Source organism: Melopsittacus undulatus, chromosome 4 (genome assembly GCF_012275295.1).
Source record: "Melopsittacus undulatus isolate bMelUnd1 chromosome 4, bMelUnd1.mat.Z, whole genome shotgun sequence".
In the NCBI taxonomy this organism is placed as follows: Eukaryota; Metazoa; Chordata; class Aves; order Psittaciformes; family Psittaculidae; genus Melopsittacus; species Melopsittacus undulatus.
In genome coordinates this window covers 90,174,689-90,200,964 of record NC_047530.1, presented here as the reverse complement: position 1 = coordinate 90,200,964, position 26,276 = coordinate 90,174,689, and the positions used below count along the sequence as shown (strand labels likewise).

Sequence of the window (26,276 nt, the reverse complement as noted above, 5' to 3'; positions counted from 1 at the left end):
TTTTTTTTAAATCACAGATTTAGTATTATACAATTATACAGCACATTTCATGTAAAATACTACTGAGAAGTGTATGATTTCTCATTTACAGCAAAAGCTAAGAACTGCTTATAGATTACATCACTTTTGCCTCCATCAAAGACAGTTTTACCAGGGCAAATGATCCATTTATCACTGGATCAATACTTACACAAGGCTCCAAGTGGAGGAGCACCAAAGAGTTATCTTACTAGTACAGTTCGAATCAACTCTCCACATGCAAAAATTACTCAGCAGTAGGGTTTTTTTGCTGGCTTCACAGTGCTACTCAGCATGTTACTTTGCACTCTCAGTTATAGCCAAGACAGCAAAATAACCTTCCTCTCTCCAGGATTTTAAAACTGGGATTGATAGATCAAAATTTAGTCTACAATGTATCTTTATGGACAGCACTGTTCTACATAACTTGCAGTCCCAACACCATGCTTAACTGTAAGCAATTCTACCAAAGTCAATGGGTCCTGCAAAAGTTTGCTAGACCTTAACTAAACTAGAAGACAAACATCTCTCAAGCAAAATTAGACTGCAGATCATCAGGTTGGAAGCTAATTTTACATTCTTAGTACTCACATTCTTGCTTAAAGGTAAAATACTCTGTTAGGTGTCTGCATTCATGGTTGCCTCTCAAAAGAAATAATGTGCTTGGGTAGAGAATTTTCAGGACCCATAAGTACAGCACACACTGTTGAAAAACAAAGATATCCAGTAAAATACACTGGTTTATAAGAACTTAAAAAATTATTACTGAGAAACATGAACAAGAAGGTTAACAGCTTCAAAAGCAAGTACAGCTGAATGCACCATTTTAAAATACAGCACTGCTTCCTGAGTCCAGTTCTAGACATGTCTTATGCAAATTACTTATTTTTTTCAAGAAGAGCCACAAAGAATGCTGTAAAAATATTTATATTTACCAGACACTCAGTGGTTAAAATAAACTCAGCAGAATCATACTACAGAACATTTTCATCTAGACAAATAATGTATATGTTTGTGCCTAAAACCTGATTTTGTATGATTCTAAACACTGGCATAACAAGAAAAGCAGACAGACATTGAAGAAGGGAAAAAAAAGGCAATCACAAATTTATTTACATTTAAGTCATTTGTATAATTTGAAGACTGTTTTTAAACTCTGAATGGACAAAGTAAACTTTTTTTCTCCTGAAAAAATTGGGAAAGCCAGGTATTTATTCAGTGTTCAATACTCCAATTGTATTTCTTAAATTTCATATGAGATTCTTGTATTTTTAACTGAGCACAAAGATCTCAAAATCCCATAAGTTTTGGACTACACTGAAGTCACCTGCAAGTTGCTATTATTGTTCTTAAATCAAAAAGAGTACCCTGAAGCTATCATTCTTCACAGTTATTTTGCATAGGATAGCAAGTGCATGAAGGAAGAAAGAAAACCAAGGAACACTTTAAAAACCCAGCAAACATGGAGAAATATATCAAAGACTTCTACTGTTAAGTTTAGCTAAACTAATTACTGAATTTTTCTTATCTTCTTAGTAAAAATATGCAAAATAGTAATTTTTCTAAAGATATCATTCGCCTTCCAACACTTCTGTAACTCTAAAATATCCTAATATATTGCAAAGTCCCCAGACTCTTTAAAACTGTTTCCCAGCAGAAAGCATAATCAGTTTCTTATAAAACAAGTGCTTACCATCAAATGAATACATGAATTAATTTGGCAGATTCTACAACTGTGAACTGTTTTAGTTAAGTCAGTTGGGATGAAAAATTTATAAGAGTTGTCAACCTTGAAAACATGTAACAGAAAAATAGCAAAACAGTCCCTTCCTTTCAATGAGTGGGTACTACATTTGATTAAACAGCAGATTTACACACTCTCAATCATGTTACCTATTAGGCATTAAAAGATCTTTTTTTTTATTTTTTTACCTTTTGCTGTATTGGCATATTTCTTTTTTTATTATCAAATGCAAGCAGACTAATGTCAGAATTTTTTATGTCCTTATACTTCCAGCACAGAAAGAACTTGCACACTTATGTGAAAGTCTCCATCTTGACCCCAGCAGTTTGTTATATACAATTACAGTAGCATATAATTATCTTTCCTATTAGGAGCAAAGACATTTTTTAATTGGACATGGGTTATTACTAAAATATCAGCGCAATTACAGATTTTTCAGGACAGACTGATTGAAAATTTAATGGTGAAAAATCAAATTTCACTGTTTGAACATTTTTAGAAAATTTCACCTTTCCTGTGCTGTGAAACGTCAAAAGTTTTACCAAAAGTATATTATGCTTCCAATCTCTACGAACGATTTTAAAGTAACCACATACAAAAACTCCTGGAGGTCAACTTAAACCTCCTAAATGTTAATTAACACAAAAATGTAAGCAGGATTTTTTTTAAGGTTAAAACAGAGAACAAATGGCTGATTTTCACATACTATGTTTTGCTTTCTCAACAGGACCACAAAGCGTAGCCCCGCCTTCATGCACTCGCAGCAATTCAACTTTATTCGGATAATCTGACATATACTTCGTTGCTGTTCCAAGAACCACTCACAGCAGAAGAGAGCAGATTATCTCAACGAAGAAAGACAAGCCTTTTAAGAACCCTGGAGTGGTTTCAAGAGTATATTTAACACATCTTTACATGTTCCACAAGTACATCTAGCATGCCAAATATTATATTAAAAACTGAATTAAAATTAAATGACAAATAAACCCTGAGCCTCTTCTTCTTAAGAAATTCAAGAACATCCATTGTACAGAAGTTTTTTTGTAAAAGTAAAGGTTGAAAAGCTTTCATACCATGTTTTGATATAGTAGCATAGAGTGCTGCTACATAAATGTCCTTTTCAAGGACAATTACATTATTTGTCATCATTAATAACAGGACAAGAAGATCAAACTGATAAACAGGGAAAGTCTCTTGAAATTTTTCCTTATAAATGAACTTGAGGCAATCATTCCTGCTGCCTCTCCTTTTGTCTACCATCCCTAACAACCACAAAAGGCACTGTATGTGCCCTTCACAGTATATACCCACACATGTTACTAGAACAGCATAATTTAAATACAAAAATGAAGTATCATACACCATAACTTGCCAAGTACTATCTCAATCATTATGCCCCTCTATTAGATTTGGTATCTATTAAGAGACCCCAAGCTGAAGCACTTCTCAAGCTGGCTCCAGAAGAATAGTTAACTTAAAATTCCTAACTCTGAAACTAATTGATATGAATATGTGAGCACCTCTGGAATTTAGCATACTTCACAAACATGCTGAAAAATAAAAAAAGCATTTTAATTCAGAATACCTGAAAAATTAATGGCAGAAACACAGGTCATCCTTAGGGAATATCTGTAACCGCCCTCAGAATTTTAGTAAAGAAAAATATTAATGATTATTAAAAAACCATTTGATTACATAAGGAAAATTAATCTACTTTACACAAATAAACACCCATAATAAATTAAAACACTTTGCAGTCATTACTCACCTGTTTACCAAAAACCTACAAAACCAACTTCCTGGCTATTTCCAGAGAAGCAGGATCATATATAATGAAGCTATAGAATTCAACTTTTCAAAAACTAACTAAAGAAAGAGGAGGAAAAATGAGTAAGTCTGTCGATTTCAACAGGACAGTCCAAATGGCAGGTCAATATCCTCCTCTGAGCAGGCCTCTCTCATAAAGGAAAGCACAGCAACGAAGAACATATTCACATCTTAAAGCAGACCTAAAATTTCATTTGAAAACCTTCATAAAAGTGTGCTTATAGAAAAATTTAGGACAAAACAGATTAATATATTCAGTTACCTCTATACTAAAATAACCTCTGTCTACATAGTCACCGAGGAAGAGGTATCTTGTGTTAGCAGGTGATCCTCCCACTTCAAACAGCTTCATTAGATCAAAGAACTGGCCATGAATATCACCACACACTGCAAGCAAAAATTTTGTTCAAATTAATTAAAAAAAAAGTCTAACGGAAAAGTTATTAAGTTATAGTTAAGAGCTATAAAGTACTTCTAATTAAGAGGAGAGGCAGGTATAAAGCAAGAATAACAGAAATTTTTGAAGCTTCCCCCTTTGCTTTTTGTCAAGATGCTGTCCTCACTACCTGCAACAATGCTGATGACAGCCCCATCTCAGTCTAGCAAACTGTGGAATACTTTTCAAAGACATTTAAAGCACTGAGCATTGAAGTCTTGAAAGCTGTCAGCAGATCTTTACTGTCCTCCCCAGCCCCTTAGGTATCTTCCTAAATTCTCCTTGGTATGCATATTTGAAAATGCCTGTTGCTTTGCAACAATTTGCTGTGTCCATGTGGAAAGCAGGGAATATGCTTTCTTTTCTATGTCAGACTAACATACCTTTTAATATCATCATATCTTCTCTTTGCTCAGTTACTTTTCTCCTTCAAATAATCATGTTCACTGTTTCAACAGTGGATTTTTCTTGTGTTTTTAGAATATGAGACAGGACAAGACCAGTGGTCAGCAACCTAAGGCAGAAGTGCCAAAGATAGCAGATGGGAAGACTTTGAAGAACATACAACAAAGCCAGGTCATCTCACAATTCAAAAAATAAAGAAATAGAAATTTAAAAAAATATTGGAAGAGAACTGCTCCTAACTCCTCATTCCCACAGGAATTCCCAGCTCAACAGAAGCCAGGAGCTGTCTTCTTGCTTCTGCAGGAGGGATTGCTGATAACAACAGGAATTAGAGAGATTGTGCCTTCCACTGAAGCAAAATGTCACTGAACAACTGATGAATAGCATCTTCTGACGTCTCAGAGTTTATCAGTAAATTTTTTTTGTGGAAAAAAAAAAGGTTGTTCTAATTTTCGAAGGAAGTACTGGATATGGCACACCACAGACAGGATTGTTATTCCCTCGGAGCAGACCATTTGTCATCATGACTACAAAGTATTAGGCTAAATGGAATGCATCCCCTTTTATGTCACTTTTGTTAAGATTTCTACTGAAACACTGCAAGAACTTTCCTTCTTTTTCAGCTGCTAATTAACCAGTAGCTCTGGGTAACTACCTGAATAAACAGAAATACATAAATTCTAAACATACGGTAACTAGTTTTATCTGGAGCTTCAAAAGACTCTGCATTCAGACATTCACTTACTGGTTTCCACCCTTTCAACCACTTATTTAAAAACAAATAAATTGCAGTAATAATGTGTTTTCATTTACCTGATATTAACAAGTGAAAGCAAGGTGATGCACTAAAAGAAGCTTTCAGACATAAATTTTACAGAGGTCCATTTAGAAGAAAATACATTCACATCAAAGAAAATCTGATTTGAATGCATAAATGAAATCTACTTTCATTACCGTAAATAACAGATATGCAACATCAGTGATCTTCTACCAGTCTGGATTGTTTCTATATAAAAGTACTAAAGAACACCTGCTCCACCTTTCACTAGGTCAAGCAGAAATTCAAATAGTCAAACCATGAACACTCACCCCCACTCCCCCCACTAGTCTGTCTTGTATCACAGTGGATGTGGTCCTAGCACATTAAAAATGCTAGAACAATCTTTCAACACTTTCCAGTACTACTACCCTCACAAGGACATGGCTTCACATGCAGTCATGAGTCTCATCTACAGAGGAACTGCAAAGGTGTATTTTCACTAAGAATTCCAGTTCACAGTATTTGCTTCGAACTACAGCAATTAGCTTCTCTCCACATCTTTAGACTTTAGGATAATTCCGAGTTCATTTTTCTATAGCAGGTAGATATCTTTATTTCCACTTACAATACTGCAGGAATTAGTAATCCGTAATTCATCAACATTAAAGTATTTTCTGTTTTGTCATTTTAATAGCAATCACACTATCTTTTTCCAATAGGTTTATTGACTTCATTGTGAAAATTAATGTGCAGCCTATTTTTTCAGACCATTTGAGTATTGTTAAGCAAATACAGTTGGGAGGGATAATTCAATGACTATACAGAAATTCTATTTTAGCAATGATGAACTCAACTACTGAAAATACCTGTCTTTTTTTCAAATTTATTTATGAGTGAAATTATATAGAAATATTACCTGTAATTGGCGCTTCAACTTCTATCATAGTTTTTTCCCTCCGTAATATTGCAGCACCCTCATTGATGATTCTAAGTGCAATTTCTTCATCTACTCGACCCTCTTTTATCAAGTGGTTCTTCAAAATGTCAACTCTTGGTCTTCCATCTGTGTCAAACACTTCTTCAGATGTCAAGCGATGCGTTGGTGGAAAAGGGACAGCTAAAATTTAAAAAGAAGAAACACTAGTTGCAACAATGCCGTTTTAAAAATATACTCCATCTAGGCTTGGATCTGTCATGGAATAGCTGCTATCCAAAGTAGCAAATTTGTCTTTCAATGAACCAACTTGATGCCATCATTAAAAGCCAGATGGAACAGTGCCATCTGTGTATGTATATTTTAAAAATTGGCATCTAGAATGTGTGAATTTGTAAACTATAAAACAAGAGCTAGAAGACATATTAATATGTAAAACATCTGGAAGAGTCAAAACTGCTTTTGCAAAGGGACACATCTCTCTCTCCAATATACTGCCATTCTCTGAAGGACTCAACAATTATCAAGGATGCAGGAGATCCATTTCATATGCATTCAGACTTGCAAAAGGCAATTTGAAATTACTTATTTCCATCATTAAAGTGTCACACACACCCTACTCAAAACACCAAAAATCCCCAACCAACCAACCAAAAAAACCCACCTAAACAAATCCAAAGCTAGCAAGTAAAGGATACAATAATGTTTAAAGGACTAGATATAAAAGGAGGTAACAGCCAGCACCTGGAAAAAAAAAACATTATTAGAGGACTCCCACTAGAACCTTGCTATTTAATAAATTCATAAATTACACTGAAAAGAAGGTAAATAATGGCAGTGATGTAGCATCTAGGTGACAGTAAATATTCCAGACAATGAAGAACACGGTAGGCTCTGAAGAGCTATCGCCCATGCTACTGAGTGGCTTAGCAAAATATGAGATATTGAATAAAAATACATGAAAATTAATGAAATCAATCCTGACTTTACATATAAAAATCACAGATTATAAAATTATTATTACTATTCAGAAGCAAGGTCTTTTCTATAGTTCTAGGAAAATACTTGATGCTGACAAGTCAACAAAACCCAGAAAACTGAATATGAAGAATTATTAGTAAATGAAAAAAAGAAGTAATTGTGCCACTGATAAATCTACTATGCAACTCCGGTTTGTCCAACTTATTAAAAAAAAAAAAAAAAAAGGAGAAGAATCAGGAAAGATTCAAGAGACAACAATGGAAATCAAAAAGTTAGATTTTATTTTCTTCAGGAATAACTAGACTAACTTCAGCCTAAACTCATGAAAACTAAGGGGGACTCTAACAGAAGTCTATGACAGCATTAATGAAGAAGATGAAGGGAGAGTAGCATTAGTGCTGATGGCCACTGAACAGCAGAAAGTGCCAGGGTGGATTCTGCCAGTTTGAAATTTTGTCAAACCACTGACTAAGCAGCCTAACAAGTTTTATGCTGCCAGAAAAAAAAAAATTTTTTTGAGCCTACAACATTGCCACTTTAGGTTCAAATTCCTTCTCTGATCTTGTTTTCCTTATTTCCCTGTTGCGCTGTCTCTAAAAAGACTGAATTTTAGTAGAGGCTGTTCATATCCTACACACAACTTTAGAAATTAATGGAAGTACAAGAACTACTTGGATCCTGGCTTGCATGTCAAGGTGTGATCCATATCTCAAAGAAGTAGAGCAGGTGTGATGCTGGGGACAACACCAGGCTCAGCAACTGCCCAGACAGCACATTTGATGACCAGCAGCAGCTTATATGAATTCAGACAGTGTTAATTCAGTTACAAATGAAATACAAATGTGGGATGTGGAAGAGGATACATCAAAATTGCCACTAAGCAGTGCATCAGAATATCATTGCACTCCTGCTAGATTCCAGGAAATGAAACTCATCTGACACGTCCCTACCAAAGCATACTGCTATTGAAAGAATTGAAAAAAAAAAAAAGAGCAGAATCATTCACCTACACTACATTTAAATATTATTTCAAATACGTTAAAAAACAAAAATTAGAGAAACATACCTATTCAAAGATAAGAACTAGCAGTATGAATGCACCTGTAGACAGCTTATTCATACTTAACTATTTTAAGCTTTACATTCCAAAAATCAATGCTTAAATACTGAAATACTAAACCAATCATTTACTTCCTTTAAATTGACTTCTAGATTACCAGCAAATTGCTACCCTTCTGTTTTATGCAATAATAAAAACCTATGAATAAAATATCTACTGCCTAGATCACACCCATATATTCGCTGAAATTAAATTATACTAGAATATAAACTGGAGAATTGTATGTTCTTCCTCTTATAAAAGACAGAAAAAGCTGAAAAATGTGTCTCTGCAGTTTAGAACAAATTTGGCACCTTATTTTTGGACATACAGTATTTTATTAACAGGAAAGAAATTACATGCCTGTTCTTCCAGACTCTTCTAGCAATGATTAAAGTTTCATTTGGAAGTGTTAAAATTCCATGTAGTCCAAATGTTAATAAACTTAACATATTTAAGAAATCAAAGGATAACCATGTCTGTTCCATGCACAACAATTGTTTAAAAACATAAATCTGTCTCTGAAAAGAGAAATCCATTGTTCCAACATGATAAATTTAACTTATTTTTAGACACACTTAATTATGACCATGAAAATATCAATTCCAGCATTTACTGGTTTTTTGAACTTGACTTTGCGATCTTCATATTCTCTTCATGTTATTTTTGCATTACTCAGAATTTTATATTAATCTGGGCATAAATCTGTTTTAGGCCATTTCTTCTCCCACTTTTTTAACGTATTATTTGTGGGCCCAAAACTGCTTTCAGCAGCAGAGTTGATCTCATCCTTTTATGAGAGACCAGACAATTCAAGAAGTAGATTTCTTCTGCTTTAATTTTTGTAAAAGTATTAGAAATCATACCTTCCCAGAACCAAAGTCAATCACCTCCAAGACACAGTTTTGTAGGAACTGCACTTCATTAGTTCTAGCACTATTCCTAGATAATGATGTACTTAAGTGAAAGATGACCCTTTTTTCTTTCTGAAGTTTTTTTTGGTAGATGCAGGCTGTGGTAAAGAATGGTCTGTTGAGGTGAAATGAACACCTGTTCTTCAGTCTCTAATGCCCAAATCATTCCTGACTTCTTACATCTACCAATGGCTGCAGAGCTCAGAAATATGGTATTGACCTCTTCCTTATGACAGTTCAGAAATATTTCAGGGGTTTCAAGCACATGGCAGATGAAATTTTCTTCGCTTAAAAAATTTCTTATGTCCATGTACTGTATTTCAGATCAAATTTGTACTCAATTCTGCCCATTTTAAGAAACTACAGCTTGGAGTTTGTCTAGAAAGTTACACATTTTCTTGGAGGCTATAAAAAACAATGTTTCTGTCCAGTGCCTGGAAAGAGCTGACTCAGATTATTTTAATTACTATTCTTATAAAGATTCGAATTAGAAACTCTGTATACCTAGGAGTTATCTGTAATGTCCAAAACCAATGAATGTAGTATCAGAAGTAGTTAAGCATCCATAAAGTTATATTTACCTCATGAAAAAAGTAAGTCTTACAACTAGTTCCTCAGAGTTTAACAAAATCTTTTTCACAAAATTCATGTATTTTCCTATTGCTCAAGAAGGATTTTTTTTCTTAGAATAATCTTCAGAGAAGACAGACTAAAATGTGGCAAAAGATTTTATCTGCATCATCCAGCTGAATACAGAAACACTATAAAAATGTTTCTTTCCATTTTATACTTTAATTTTTGTCTTAACAATAGTTAACACTATATTAGAGCTCACACCTTTGAAAAATATTACAAATAACATCTTTTAATAGGTTAAGAATTATAATTTCTGAAGCATATACACAATTTCTGCAAACTAAAGGGTTTAATGAAACCTTTGATGAAGCAGTAATAGAATGTTATAGCCTAAGGAAAAAGAATTGCAGCATAATGTGTTCCAAGACAGAAATATAATTCATGTTTCAAAGTCTTTGTGCATAACCTGAGCTCTTGGGACTGTAACGGAATGGTAATTAAGAGGAATTGCCCTAAGGAAATAACATGGTGTTGGTCATTAAAGGATTCCCTTCTTCCATTCCCAGCAAAGCTAAGCAATAGGAAAGCATTTAGGGATGAATCTCAAAAAAAAATATTGTTGCACAAAATAACATATCTTATTAGTAAAAGCATAGTAGTAACAAAGATAGCACATCATGATTGCACATTCAAAATTCTTAACAGTAATGCTGGAAAAAAAACCAAGCAAACAAACAAACAAAACCAAACAGTAAGCAGCTTTTGGGATTGTTTTTTATTACTATTTGTATACCCATTTACAAAGAGGAAAAAAAAATCACCTTACCTTTATACTGCACTAGTACTTAAAACAGAGATATCAACTGCAAAACCTCTAAACCTAGTTCTACACTGACTTTCTAGAAATCTCTAGGTGTACTTACACCTTAGAATAAGCATGCTACAGAGATCCAAAAGTTAGCACCAATCTGAATAAATTCACAACACACTGTAAAAAGGTTCAAAATCAGAAAACTAAATTAGCATGGCACGTTTACCCAGTACAATAATCCCTGGTGAGAGGTGCATTATGGCAACTAACATAAACACACTACTTTCAGACCCAAAGCAGATCTCACATTGCCTAGTAACCAAGTGCAACAGTAGCTGCTAATGAAATCTTACATGTAGATACTGTAAATTTAAACCACACTGACATATATGCCTATTTTAATAAACTTGGTTAAATATGGCTTGTATCAGAGACAATCTGTTGGAATAGGCTCATGAAAAAAGATGAGATCAAAACCTCTAGACTAATGGTAAGTATCAGGGATCAACTGTACAAAGTACTGTACTTGCACAAGCAAAGTCTTTTCTGCTCTTAAGACCTTAAAACTTATATAATTTTTCTTCTCTGACAGTGAAAGAAAACAAGCCATTTTTCCCCTATAACCAGAGGTCCATGATATGTTTAATGAACTGTTTGGCTGTAAAATCATGTTCCATGTCCCAGATTTCATTTTCTGTTTCAAGAGTAGTTTTGATTTCACAGATAGTCTCAGCTCACATTATCAAGGTTACTAAACACAGACATTGTAATGAATTTGTAGCTTTGGTGGTATTTATACGTGAAACAGTATATAATGTTTGTCTCCACTAAGTGATATCATATATCAATACAACCATGTTGCTCTGTGAAAAAATAGGCCAGTCTCCTTCCTTTTGTCAGCAGGCTTATTACCAAGACAGCACAGTTGTCTGTATGTTTTCTGTCATTTGGTCAAGTTTTGTGGGCTTTGGTTTTATAAATGCATTGCTGTCTATGTATTGTCATTTCAGTCTGTCCCTGGAGTTTTCATGCTTCTGCCAACATCTCTACAGAAGAAAGAGATGTAGCACACATGACTGCTACGAAGACAGAATATAGCCAATTATCCTCCCGCATTTGGAAGAACAGATTTGAAAAGAAACAGCATAAAGACATCCCAGATGGTCTATGGACCAGGAACCTTGAAAATATTAGTTAAGCACAAATACACAGCAGTGTCTACTCGACTCAGAAAGCTACAATCAGTTGTCAAAAGATGAAAGTTATCCTATTCATCCCAAGCAAGAAAGAACAAATTCAGCAAAGTCAGTTTCTTGTGAATTACGGTATTTTTCATAAATGCCACAAATCTATCCCTTCACTCAAGTTCACTCAAATGCATGCTGCAAGCTATATTAACAAGCATTCTAGAAGCAAGGAAAAATGACCCTGTAAACTCTGAAACCCTATAAAGGCACTGCAGGAACTGCTTAGTTTATCCTTACCATGTATCATAGAATCATAGAATGGTTAGGGTTGGAAGGGACTTTAAAGATCATCTATTGCAAACCCCTGCCATGGGCAGGGACACCTTCACTAAACCAGGTTGTTCAAAGACCCATTCAATCTGGCCTTCAACATTTCCAGGAATGGGGCAGCCACAACTTCTCTGGGCAACCTGTTCCTGTGCTTCACCACACTGTCAGTGAAGAACTTCCTGATTTTGTCCAGATCCTGAACAGACACTTCCATCATTTTTGCTTCCACTGCATCTTACCACCAGGAATTCCACAAATTAATTACATATTAAATGAAGAAGTATTTTACCTTTCCTTTATATTCATTTCTGGAAAATTCTGGTCAGTACTGCATTTCTCCTTTTCACAGAGAGACAAGAACTGTAACTGTTTCCTATTCAACTCTTCCATTAAACATCATCCATGGTGTAAGCAGTATCTAGCTCAACCCCCTACTTAACTATCCCCTTTCCAAGTCACAGATTTCTCATCTTTGTTGATCCACCTTCCATGATAGGCAGTCAGTGCCTCTGAACATATCTTTAGATAAAGAAGAAAATCAGGAAAAGGTACGAAAATTACATGCTGCTGTTCAACATGCACATATAACACAGGAGGCATAGAATGGCATGATGGTGTATTCTCTGTTTTCTAAACTGATCTTCTAATATTCCTTAAATTCCTCTCAGCCTGTTTGACTGCCACTGTACTAATATTTTCATAATATTATCCATACAGACCCTAATGTTTCTTTCCCAAGTTCACTACCCTCTACATTTAAGCAAAAATTATCTTTTCCTCCTTGTGGAGTCTACTCTGCCTTTATTAGAACAGCATCTCCTGCAATTTCTTTGCCCAGGCACTTGGTCTAACAAGAGCTATCTGAAACATCTCTGAGTTTACCATCCTGAGTAAGTGCTACTATTTGCCATTCACCTCGTTTTCTCATTAACTTATCAACACATTTAAAGAGCCCAGATGACAGATGTTAACCTCACTCAACTATGAAAGTTTATAACCTAATAACATCTAATCTTTACCAATTTTGATCCAAAAGAGGATATTTTCTCTTTTGCTTACATTAAAGACTCTGATAGAGGAACCTAATGAATAGTTTTGGCTGGATCAATCAGCTAATTGCCTCCTCCAAAATATTCTAACAATTTCTCTTGTTTTCCATCTATAAAAACTGTACCAACTCCTCTTTTATACCGTATTTCCCCAGGGGCATAGTTAGCCCACTCTTTCTTACAAGTGCTATGAGTCTGTTTAAATTAAACTTACTGATCTACAGTTCTCATTTCAGTCTAGAATTTATTAAAAAAATGCTGCTGTGTGCCATCTCTCAGGCTCAGAAGATGAGTTATGCTGCAGGCTATGGAAAATAAACCAGCAATTTTGCACCCAAAAACCCCAAAAGAATTCCTTTAGAGCCACTGGACAAATATCTTCTGGTCCTGGGATATTTTTTGAAAATCTGTTTTGTTGATATGTTCTGAAACCACTTACATTTCAATGAGACAATTCTTTGGTCCCATTCAACAATAGGACTGACTCATGTATGGAAGTGTCCTTAATTCCTCAAGCAATAAACACACATGTAAGTAGTCACCAGATTTTTCTGCTCTGGCCTTACCTTCCCAAGCCTCAACTGCCAATTTGCCCTACTGAAGTTAAGGCAGACTTCCATTTTTGGATGGGTTTTGGGGGGTTTTCTTCTTGTTATTTTAAAATTTATTAATTTTAACCATTCTCTCAAAACAAAGTATGTAAGGCCAGTCAAGCATTTACTTGTCAGAATTCAGCTTCATTCCATTGTCTCTTCCAAAACAAAATTGTGGTTATTTTTTTTTTTAAAGTATGACTTTTAAATACTCTCTTTACCCTGCTGCTCTTCTGGATCATTTCAGAATCATTTCTCACCAGCAGCATAAAGGCTTTCTAAGTGCCTTATAATATTTTTAAAACAGCCTTCATGCTGCCTGTAAGCATTTATCCATTTACCTGTTGGGTTTTGGTTTGTTTTTTTTTGTTTGGTTGGTTTTCTTACCAGTCTCTGAATGCTGAAGTTGTGATGATTTCTGCGATGATTTCTTTATCTCCTACATGGAAATCACTGTTAAAAAGTAGTTATTAACGTCTTAATTTAGGACCCTGCTGAAGGATATGAGTTACTTCTCTTCGCAGTTCTCTGAAGAGTTGTTTCAATGAGCTACCACTTAATAGCAACAATGACTGTTAGTCAGATTCTATAATGACTTTCCTCCAAAACAAAGGAATACCAAAGCCTCCCATTTCCAGAAGAACAGACATGATCTCCAAATTTAGCACAAAGTATCCATTAGTTCAACACAACAAGGTCCTGTGGATTGCTTCCAAAAACCTAGTAGCACTTGTAGTGGGCAAAGCACAATACCATGAAGATAGAGTACTTCCAAGCACAACTTCATGGGGTAGCTACCCACAGGTGGGTCAAAGAAGCCCTGATGCTTTGCCCTGAAAGGAAAGCCAATGAAGGCTCATCCCTACCATGCCAAGGACGACTCTATCAAACTGAACTTAGAAGCACTTCTTTTTCCTTCACTACAAAATAGCAAAACAGTTGTTTTGGTAGAAAAGATACACTACATTGACAAAATTATAGTATAAAAGTCATATGCACTGAAAGGTCAATTATCATTCACAAAGAGAGGCAAACCCAAGCCCCAAAGCACCACATACAGCAGATATCAACAGCAGTTTAAAGAAAAAAGATACTATTTCCTCCCCGTGATTTTGACAGAGCATAACAAAGGAAACTGCTATCTTCCACGAGACACTATCATCTTTTAAAGCTGAAGAGGGTGTCTCACAAAGCAGTGAATGAGGATGACAGGTTCATTTTCTCATCTCTATTTAAAAAACGCAGTAACAAAAACCTCACCATAAGACACCTTTTGGAACCAAATGCCAAAAATTGACTTCAGACATTTCAATTTCACAGCCAACCATTAATTAATAGGAAACTTTGCAAGTACAAATTGCTTAGACAAATTGCTTACACCATGAAGAGAAAATTTTGAGCTTTCTATACATTTTAAAAGCAACCAATCTGATGATACAATTCATACTTGGGAAGGTATGCCAGACCAACACAGTTAGATTGTTTCAGACTGCATATTTAAAGCCATTATCATGTGTATTATATACGCCTAATATGAACATTACACCTGATAATATTTCAGATTTTTTTCTAGATATATGCACTTCCCACTAATTGTTAAATATACAGGTCAAAATACAAAGAGGGACACATCCTAATTATTATCCTTCCTTATTAGAAAAGTTACTGATTATACAATAATGTAACCATTTTTTCTTGAGTATCTCTTGCCCACTTCTACCAACATATATTATTAGTGATAACGGATTTAATTTCTCATGGCCTCTGAAATGTAATAGCTATTCTTCCCCTCTTCCAGTAACAGAGGAAGGAGGCAAAGCTAAAATAAAAGCAAGAGATGAAACAATGCAAACACCAGGAGGCATTAAGTCCTGAATTCACATTTCCTCCTAAAAAGACCTAGTATATGGAGAGCATAAAAGCTGAAATATGGACCCATAGAGACACACCAGATAACATTACTACATTTTTCTCTGTAGCTTTTCTCAAGGACTTAAGACACTATAAATGAAATGTCTCAGAAAAGAGAGGAAGAAAGCCTGGGTGCCCCAAGGATGGTTTTTTTTTTTCTTGGGAACAGAGCTCACACACACACACAAATAGTATTTGCAGAACACTTTCTTGCTTCCCCCAGCCCCCCCCCCGAACAGTTCACATTAAACAAAATATGTTTAAAAATGACCCTAAAAAAATCCCCAAACCTTATTACAGTAAATAAAAACCAATAATTATCAATAAACAAGTGGACACTTAGGGGAAAAAAGAAGCAACTTCTGCAATGAGCATCAGAGAAGTTAAAAGTATAAGATATTACGCAATCATCTGAACTGTTGTCTTAGCAGTTCCACCAGCATGCCTGGTCCACACAATTCCAGTCTATAAAGTTAACACTTTGGTGTCCTTTAGTATGCAATGGTGCCTTGACAAAAGCAGAGGGCCCACCTTAAGAAAGTATCGCCGTATCTGTAATCTATTCATCGTAATACAGGCAAGAGTACGGTGATCATTTCTTTGTATGGAAGAGGCAACACATCTATTGGCGAACAGGGATGTGACAGCTGTCACATTTTAACATGGTTTTAACATATATATGTTGTGAAGATATTCCCAACCAGCACTGACATAACCTGCAACCTTGCATCTCTGGAGTCACTGTACAAAAAACGTTATTTCCAACTGCACTGTACCTAATGGGGGGTGGGGGAACCAAACCACCCTGTCCTTCATATCAGGAACACAGATAGCTTGGCACAGCTGTCCAGGCTTTCTCCAGAAGCCAGTGATTCAGCACGAGAGGCACGGACAGGACAGGTCAACAGAAGGAATAGAGAAATGCTGCTACACTAACATTTAACTGGTTGTAACTATGTCAGATGAAGCTGTCAAAGCCCGATTACAATAGTTCTGCATCCTACACACCCAGGCTCAAAGAAATACTGTAACCCCAGGCTGTAATCCTGTTAGAATAAAGCAAATCATACCTATGAATTTCAACAACTGGGTGCAGGTTTTCCAGCACACTCTAAGGTGTCTAATCACTCACCATTAGCTCCATTAACACTGTTTGAAGAACTTAAGTTGTTACAAGAAATTGCAATAAAGGTACAAAAATCCAGCTACACTTTATACTAGCACTAATGAGCACAAGTTTCCAATAGACTAGTTTTAACATTTTCTGCTTTTGCTCTTGCAATTTGTTCAAACAAATCAACAGGTTAAGCAATCCAAAATGAGTAACAGCTTACTGTGAGCAAAGCTTTCCAGCTTACTGGAAAACACGCTGATTTCCGAAACATACTATGGGATTCCAAGGCTTTAATTAAGACCTGATGAAGACAAAGATATCCTTTTAAGTTCTCAAGACACGCCCCCCTCCCCCATTACATAAAAAGTTAAATGGACAGATCTCCTGCACGCTGCACTCCATCAGACCCTGTGCTCCCTAGGAATGTCAATCTTAAAAGCAGGCTGCTTTGTGTACAACCAGGAATTCCCATAGTCTAGGTCCACTATCACAGATGTCATCACTGCCATCACCAAATACAGCTCAATATCAAAACCTCTGAGATCAAAATAAAATGTCCTGTCACTTGAGTCAACAAAACCTAGAAATTCTTTGAGGTATTAACTATGCCATCCTATAAATGACAATTTAGATCTAATGGATGTATTAAGGAGACTTTAATGTTGAAGGATTATTCTTGTCACAAATACTAAAATGATACATTTGATGTGCTCCAGAGCAAGACTATTAATGTTTTACAGCATTCTGGTTGCTAAACCATCTTAGTTTTACACAGATGTATCTACTTTAAAAGGCTTTCCTTTTTTCTTCTTTTTCATGAGAAGTATAACACGTTCGACTTTTAAAAGCTTCCCATGAGATTGTGCTACCTAGAAAGGCCGCGAAAAAATAGATCAAGGTGATTTTTTTTCCATCAGAACAGGGAACCTGAGACCAGCAGCCAATAGAAAGGGCGGCAGCACCTTCACACTCCCTCTTCCTCGGTGCTGTCAGCTTCTGCAATTACAAGGATCTCCTTTGCGCAGAGGAAAACCCCCGCAGAGAACGCGGAGCGAGGGGCCAGACCCCAGGCGGGGAAGCCGGTGGCCCCCGGCCTGCAGAGCACACGAACACTCGTGACAACAGCGCCCGAGCACCGCATAGGAGCGGGAGGCGCCAGGGCCGCAGGCCGTGGGTGCTGCTTGCACCCGCGGCACCGGAGCCTCAGCCCCATGGGCAGCTCCTGGAGGCGGGCGGCAGCACCGGGGGTCCCCGCAGGCAGGGTCAGCCCCGCTGCCTTCCCGGGGAGCCTCCACGCCCGGCTCGGCCTCCCCGCCCACAAGCCAAGCCGACCGGGTGTCTCTCCACCGGGGCTGCGACCAGGCAGCCCTCCCGCGGTCACACCGCCCCCAGCCCCACCTGCGGGCAGCCCGGCGACCATCAGCAGCCCCTCCCAGCCCGGGCGCCCCCGGACTCGAGGGGCCGCCGCCCTCCGCCGCGCCGGGCAGCCATGTTCCTCGCCCTCCCGCCAGATCAGGGCTCAGGCAGCGCCAGGCCGCGATCAGAGGGACGCTCACCCTTGACGGCGCGCTCGCTGGTGGCGTGGGGCGTCAGCAGCAGCACCTTGCTCCCCTCCTTGGCGGACATCGCTGGGCGCTGCCGGGCTCCGGTGGCTGCTGCTGGGCGCGGCGGCGCCTGGGTCCGCCTCCTCCGCCGGCGGACTGGCGGGGAGAGGGGCGTGCGGCGGCCGGCGGCGGGACGGGGCGGGGGCAGCTAGAGGCCCCGGGCGGCGGCGGCCCAGCGGAACATGGCGGCAGGCGCGGCTCCCAGCTCCTCGCGCAGCGAAGGGACAGTCCGCCTCGGGCCCGGCATGCACCGCGCCGCCACCCCACGAGGGGACTACGGGAGCGTGGCGAAACTCCTGTCTCCGCCGCGCCGGCAGCGCGCCCGTTAGGGAGCGTGGCGAAATTCCGCTCTCCCCGGGGCGGTGTCTCCCCCGCAGGGCGCGGAGAGGGGCGGTGGCTGCGGCCCTGCACCTCCGGGCTCTGCCCCGCTGCCAGGGGAGGCAGGCCAGGAGCAAGGCGCGCCCCCGCCCCCGGGACAGGCGGGTGGAGGGCCGGGAGTGTGGGGGAGGCGGCGCGGCAGCCGGCCCGGCCAGGTAGCCACCATGGAGAGCTCCGCGGGCCGCCCCGGCCGCTCCTCCAGCCGGGGCAAGGCACTGGCCAGCCGGCCGGACGGCTAAGGGAACTATTTTGTCAAGCGGCGAAGCAGCCACCTTCCCAGCCGAGCTGACAGGGATCCGCAGTCCCCCAGGACAGCACCTCAGAGTGCAGCTCACCTACAACAGACGGTTGGAAGGGGCTCTACAGCCTGGCCTCTCAGGTGAGGCCCGAGGTGCAGAAGAGGAGGAAAAAAGGAGTCTACAGGAAATCTAGAGTGGGACTTTTAACAAGGTCATGTGGGGATAGGACAAGGGGGAATGGCTTTAGACTGAAGGAGGGCAAATTTAGGTCAGGTATCAGGAAGAAATTCTTCACTATGAGGGTGGGGAAACACTGGAACAGGTTGCCCAAAGTTCCATCCCTGGCTGTGTTCAAGACCAGGTTGGATGGGGCTTTGAGCAACCTCGTCTAGTGGAAGATGTCCCTACCTGTGGCAGGGGGGCTGGAACTAGATGACAATTAAAGTCCTTACCAACCCAAACCTTTCTATGAAAAACCCACCACCACCAGATAAGTAAGCCAAATGTCTCTGCTCCACCCAGGGAGCTGAACAACAGTGGACAACACCAGCAGCCAGAGCACTGAAGGCCCTGGATATGGCAGCACTAACTGCCCCCTCCCAGTTTCTGACACCATTCAAAGCTGCATGAGAAGAAAATGGGGTAGAGGCTCTGCACCACTGGCCTGATCTTTGCAAATGCAGCAGGCTACAGCCCTTCCATTATACACAAACCATGCAAATTATATGTATAGCAAGTGGCCCAGTGTTATGGAGGGCATAAGGCAAAAAGCTGGCACAAATGTATTAAAACTAAGCTAGTACGATCATTATTTATGACTACTCTGTATTAGATTAACTTTGCTAATGAAAAAGCCATGTAGTTCTTGCTCTCTCCTTTGTACCAGTTATTTTCATTCTCTTTTCTCCAATTTAATGTATTCTCAGTAGTACCAGTGTAGGTTGGCTGTAGGACTGCACTGTAGTTGAAATCACAGGAAATTACTGCATTGAAAAATTAAAACAAAACAAAAAAAAAAACAACCCAAAACCAGACAAAAAACATCTCAAAAAACCCCAAACCAAAACTTTTCAAATTCGGTATTATTGAAATATCTGCCAACAAACACAGATCTAGCAAGCATGTAACATATACCTATATTTAATCAAATGCAGCATATCTAAAGAGTTGCTGCTTTCCATCTCAACTAATACAGCTCTTAAGCCTTATTTGTACTGAGCCGTGCAAACTATTTCATGCGGTAAATCAGGAATTTAAGAAAGAAAAACCATTTGGGGGTAATAGTTTCAGCAGTGTCTTACATCTTGCCCCATTCGGGTCCAAGGGAATAGGATGACACCTGAGGTGAGTACCTGCCATTTCCATCGTGAAAAGCTGTTTGGCTTAAGCAAAAATACATTGAAACTGATGGGTTACATGAGCACTTGGGTTGACCTTGCTTTTCAATCACATAGCCAAAACAGTCCAAGCAAGAAGCTTTGAATGAAACACTCCCAGGAAGACACTGAAAGGAAGCAACTGAAATTTTTAAAGGAATCAAAATTATAAACCCTTGAATTATTTATTAATGACATTTGTAAGTCTCCAAAATTCTGGAAAAACAGAATTCTATTAGTTTCACGTCCACAAGTAAAATGCATGCATGCATGCAAAAAGAGAGTTGGGATACATCAGAGTATCATGCAAGAAATCCTGGATAACTTTTGGATTTAATCGCTAAGATTTCCAGTAGTGGGAAGTACTTTACACTACATTCTGCAAATGTCTGTTATCGTACAACCAGCTTAAAGGGCTGTTTCTTAAATGGAACAAAAGCTCATTTGCTTGGATAGCATGCACGTGCATCCTTTCAAAATATGTAGTGAGACCATGGGCTAGGAAGAGCAGAAAGTAAATGCTGCTGCTGTCGACTTAGAGTAGATCTGCCAGAACAAAGAACAGGGAGAATGAATTCAGTCTCTTGTTTAGGATCAGAGAAGATTGGTAATAAATACAGTTTGAATGTTTGACAGCATGAAACAGCAGAGAGATTCTCCTATTATAAAGAAATTAATTTGTTCATACATTTCCAAACACAGAGGGAGCCTGAGATCTTGCAGAGTGTTGTCAGGAACCACCTCTTCACCTCACCTGAGTGCAGTAACCAAGAGAGATGCCTCTTACTTCTTTCACTTGCTCACTTCTCTCATGAGTCCACAGCCAACATCCATCTTGTCTCCTAGGGTATGAATTAAAAGGGACTGACAGTCAGAACTCTGGCTGAGGAAGAAGCATAGCATAATTTAATTTTGCTATCATGCCATGCAACCAGGAGACATCATCAGCTTCTAGGGATATTATCTAGTATGTCTAGTGCCCTGTGTGCTGAAACACTTCCAGTTCTATATAGGCATGACGTGAAGAAAAAGCTCACACGGATGAAAACTTTCTGGGTTTCCTCCCCCACAATACATTAAGTTGATGTGATAAATGGTGTTACGTCTCCCAATAAACCACACTTCCTTAAAACATAAAAAGAAATAATTTGAATATTTATTTTGGATAAGAACAGCTAGAAAGAGAAATTAGCTAGCACAGTTGCCTTGGGATTTTCTTGCTGTAATTTTTCTAATATATTCCAGCTTGCCTCATTAAATTACAGAGCATATGCCTTTGTCATTAAGAAAATACCAAAACCTACATTAGGGACAAAGAACTACAGAACTCTACCTAATCCCTTTAGCTTGTCATGTAGCATTGTCTCTAAATCTGCTAGGGACTCTGGAAGGGACAGTCACATTGCCCCAACTTACCTCACAGTAAAAGCCAAGCTGATTGATTTGAAACATCTGGTGTTCAAGGAACCAAACAATTTCTACTGGCACCACACATAGTATTATGATTGCAGGAACTTACAAACATAATTACAGAAACGTGGCCTTGCAGGTAGAAGCGTGTGCCTTTATAATCCTGAGTTTCCCACAAATACCAGACAAATTAAAGTATTTCTGAGAAGCAGAGTCACATTTTACTTCCTGTTCAGCTTTGCCACCAAGTGGCCATTCCATTCCACACATTTTAATGCCCAGTTAAAAAAAAAAAAAAAAAAAACCCAAACAGAAAACAGCCCAATTCCTATCTATTCTGACTGGATATTCCAAACCATTAGGTAGCAGCTATGCTAGCACTGGACTAGTTTCTGAAGAACTGCTTTCATAACAGAGAAACAATTCAGCAAGAGGAGCACACAGAACAACCAAGCCAATCCATCTTACTCTGTACCATGGGGAATGCAGCCATTTGGGATGTGGATGATCTCTGACTTCCTCCTGTGTCATCTCAAAGCAATACACAGTGAAGCTGCATGTGAAAGATGTTTAACTAAAAAGGTGTTATGTTAAAACCTAGACTTTGACACCTCTCCTGACTGAATACTGCAAGGTATAGTAGCAACAGAATTTCAGTAAATCATTGCCTCAGACAACAAGTGCTGTTTACTGAAGTTCAGATGGAAGTTGGACATAAAAATGACTATGTGAAATTCTGTAACCATCCCATGCAGAAGGTCAGGTGATCAGAACAGTCTCTTCTGACTAACAGCGACATATCTTTAAAACTGGCACAACACAATGTCCCAGAATCATCTAATTATCCAACAAGAACTTTTGAAAACTCTAAGAAGAAAATTGAATCACAGGAGAGAGAGATATATTCCAGATCCCAAGAGAGAGATGCATAGAGCAAATCATGCAGAGATAAACCAGGTCTGAGAGGAGAAGATGTGATATAAGCAGCAGAATAAGATGAAGACAAAACTTTTAACAGGTTGTTCCATTTCATTGATTCTCACTAGTGAGAAATTAGTGAAACTGTCCTTTCTGAATTGCCAAAAACAGTACTGCAGCTGGTACAAACTACAAGATTTCCCCAGAAGAAGCCACATTTTAAATATGTTTTCGCTGTACTGTTTCAATATGAATACTTGAAAGCTTTCTTTAGGAGGACATAAGATTTCCCTGCTGTCCCAAGCCAGTTTTATGGCATACTTTATTATCTGTAACATGAGGGTGTAATTCAGAAAGTTTGAAAGCATAATCGTAAGCCATTTTCTCCAGCATTATGAAATTGTTATCACTGTAATACCCTAGCTGAAGATGTCGTCCAGTACTAAGAAGTTGCACTGACTTAATTCCCCCAAAACCAAAATTATCAGAAAGTTGCTGATAAAAATTACATGCTACTTTACTATTACAGTCTATCCTGTTATGCTCCCTCCTGCACACGTTTCCTTCATTCCCCAATAACCTCTGTGAGCAGGCTGTGCAAGTACAGCCTACATTAAAAAAAAAACCAAGTTAAGGCCAAAATCATTCCTTGCATCATATCACAACTGTAAAGCACAGGCTAAGGCATCCCAGCCTGTGCCACTTAGTCTGACTCCATAATTTTAGGTAATTTTTTCATACCAAAAACTACCAGCTGCATCTCTAAACCTCATGTCTCTGGAGTGATGGTACCCCAAACTCTTCCTTAGGTTCCTCAAAACACTGCTCACTTGCTCTGCTTAAAGCATTCCTCCCACCTGCTTATTATCTAGTTCAAACTTTTCCTTCCTTAGCCTTAAGCAATTGCTCTTTATCCTACCATCTGAGACCAACCAATTCCCTCTCTTAATTTACCTTACTACTTTGATGATATTAATAGATTATAACCCAGTCACCTCTACTAACTCTAAAAATTGAGTTCACTCTGCTTTTTGCTGCCCTCCTTTGTGTTCCATCTCATTTTCTCTGAGCCTGCACAAGCAAGATTTTACTGATAAAAGTATTAAAGATAAGCAGCTCTACATGTAGAACCTTACTAAAAAACAACTATCTTGTTGCTCTATAATAAAATTTGTGATGTAAAACTATGTGATGATTCTTTTTTTTTTTTAAACTTTGATGATGTGTGTTGATCCATGAACACAATGTTCTACAGATCAGAAAAATCCCATTAAGGAATTTTAAAGGAAACTGGGAGGAGGGACACAACACAAACCCACAAAAGGCAGAGGCATTACAACTCAGTTACTGAAGAGTACATGCACTGTTTTCTCACAAATATATTTGGCTGTCATTACCAGATGGCAAAAGAGCACCTATGCCTTCAGCCTACCCCTCTGCATCTTTTTCCCCAAGCTCCATTAAGTATTAATAAGAATTAACTGCTACATTGGGCCTGGATAGCTTGAGAAAGCGTTGAACAAAAAATGGCCCTCATAACTGGGCAAGCCTGAGGTCATGACAAATAGTTAAATGAATGCAGAAAAGGATATCCCTAAGTAATCCCACATAAGGATTTAAAAGCTTTTCTACTATGTATTTTGTCCCAGTAAAAATACAACTATATGCAACTAGAAAATTGTAAAACCACGGCAGAGATGTGGGCTTTCCCCCCTCCCCATAAAGTACAAGGTGATGTTACAAATGTCAGATCTGTACCACTCAGCTCTTAGTATAAATTACATCCTTGTGTTCAAATCAGTAGTTTACTGCAAAAAATATCAGTTGAGACTCTCCATACATACCTTCCTCTCCCTTTTCAGATAAGTGTCATAAACACCTGGCACATTTTCTGTATTAAATAGCTTCTTTTAAGCCTCTAATGGCTCTAAACCAAAACCCCTCTACTGTGCTGAAATGACTAACGTCAACTGAGGGGGTTTTCCACCTATCTGGAGAAACTAACTGAACTATGAAGCAAATTGAAAATTTATTTATGCATTATTTCATCCAATTAGGAACAATTAAAAAATAGTGTCATGAAAAATCAAGTTATTTCTTCTTAAATGCACTTAAAAATACATGCCTGATTTCTAAAAACTTGTAGCTGACTTAATGGTAGTAAATGTTAACTTGTATATATTTGACATATTTTAGATCTAAAAAAAAAAAAAAAAAAGAAGTTGATGTTTATTAAGCTGCATTGGAACTTTTGAAATTTTGAAAGCAAATTATTTTCAAGCAAAAAAGAAAAAACCCATACAGCTCCATGGCAAACAAAATCCAGATATTTTTCAAATAGTATATAGGTTATGATGATAGGTTACACAATTATGTTTGTTCACGTATCTGTCTCAGAACCAACACTTTGTCAGACAAGAAAAATATGAAATACATATTCCTTAGTTAAATTACCCTATGAGCAGCATTCCAGCCAAGTAATTTAAGGTTAGTACGTCAAGATTTGTAAACTGAAGCAAGTTACTTGTGTTCACCTACTGTTTATTCTTCACATAGATATTGTATGGTAATAAGCTTATGCATGAATGTGCTTTAAGCTACTTAAGACAACCATGAATAGTTCGAGGGTTTTGTTTTTGTAATTAGCAAGATTTCTATGCTTGGAACTCCCTCAATTGATAGCCAAAACCAATAAACTGGTATAAATTTTAAGTAAAAAAATAAAAATGGAATAATGCTAGACCACTGTCAAAATCACCTTGTCTGAGCAGTAAAAAACTTAAATTTAACAATATGAAATTATTAGGCTTATTATTAAAGTGTAGCTTTATTGTACTCACTTTTCTCATGTATTCACATTTGAAATTATTTTAATTAGCAATATATACACACATAAAGCTTCTCATGCCTATGATTCACTGGTGAATTATCTGGGACTGAGCCATCCCAAACTCAATATAATCCTCCTTCAACAAACCCCATCTAAGTTAGTTTACAAATAGACACTTGATCTTCTTTATTCATGAGTATATTCAGTGCTTACTCACTCAAGAATTAATACTAAAATAATTTTATTGATGCCAATAAAGTTTAGGTTTCTTCAGCTGAACTCATCTCTTTGCATCTGCTTCCATAAATACGCTAGCAAACATATCCAGTGTTCTGAAGAAAAAAAACAAATCTAAGCACACATATTTTCTTTATTTGCTAAGGTTTCATACTCCATATTGATCTGGGAAGAGGTGATTTTGTACTTTATCATGGCAGATTTGGGGTTTTTTTAGATAATTGTGCTCAAGACTACTTAAGCCTCACTCTGCAACCTGAATTTTTGAGAGCTGTAGCCAAGCAAAGTGTCAAATACTTACCCACATCCTCATTTGCATTCTTGGGCTACTGTAACTTTCTCTAAATGCTGAAGGTAACAAAAAGCAGAAACCAGGGACTGCTGCCCAGGCTCCCTTTACTCCAATAGTATCGTTCTACCCATGAGAGAGAGGGGAGAGAACTGCAACAGGAATGTTTCTGTTCAAATCCATCTCTGCATTGCTGTAATTTCCTAAAATTGTATTTTCTACAGCTAGAAACTTAGCAGTTGGCTGCAGCATGTCCATGTGCAGCCAGAGGCTAAGGATTCCATGCCTGTTGCAAAACTTTGATCA

The 26,276-nt window shown here is 38.2% G+C and overlaps 1 protein-coding gene across 6 annotated transcripts in view; it reads right to left on the bottom strand.

Moving 5' to 3' along the window:
- PPP3CB (protein phosphatase 3 catalytic subunit beta) overlaps positions 1–18,662 on the bottom strand; it is a 48,486-nt gene extending 29,824 nt beyond the window's left edge. For 3 of the 6 annotated variants that reach the window (XR_004549550.1, XM_034061764.1, XM_034061763.1), the window contains exons 1-4: positions 18,246–18,661; positions 6,107–6,307; positions 3,852–3,976; positions 610–721 (exon numbers count right to left, since the gene is read on the bottom strand). Coding sequence is in view for 5 of the 6 variants with exons in the window: in XM_034061764.1 (XP_033917655.1) it covers positions 610–721; positions 3,852–3,976; positions 6,107–6,307; positions 18,246–18,315 (508 nt within the window). In the remaining variant the exon portion in view is untranslated. Of the gene's footprint in view, positions 1–609; positions 722–3,851; positions 3,977–6,106; positions 6,308–18,245 lie in introns of all 6 variants that reach the window. The other 3 variants (XM_034061760.1, XM_034061761.1, XM_034061762.1) reach the window with 2 other exon arrangements.
- Between the last annotated feature and the right edge of the window lie 7,614 nt (positions 18,663–26,276).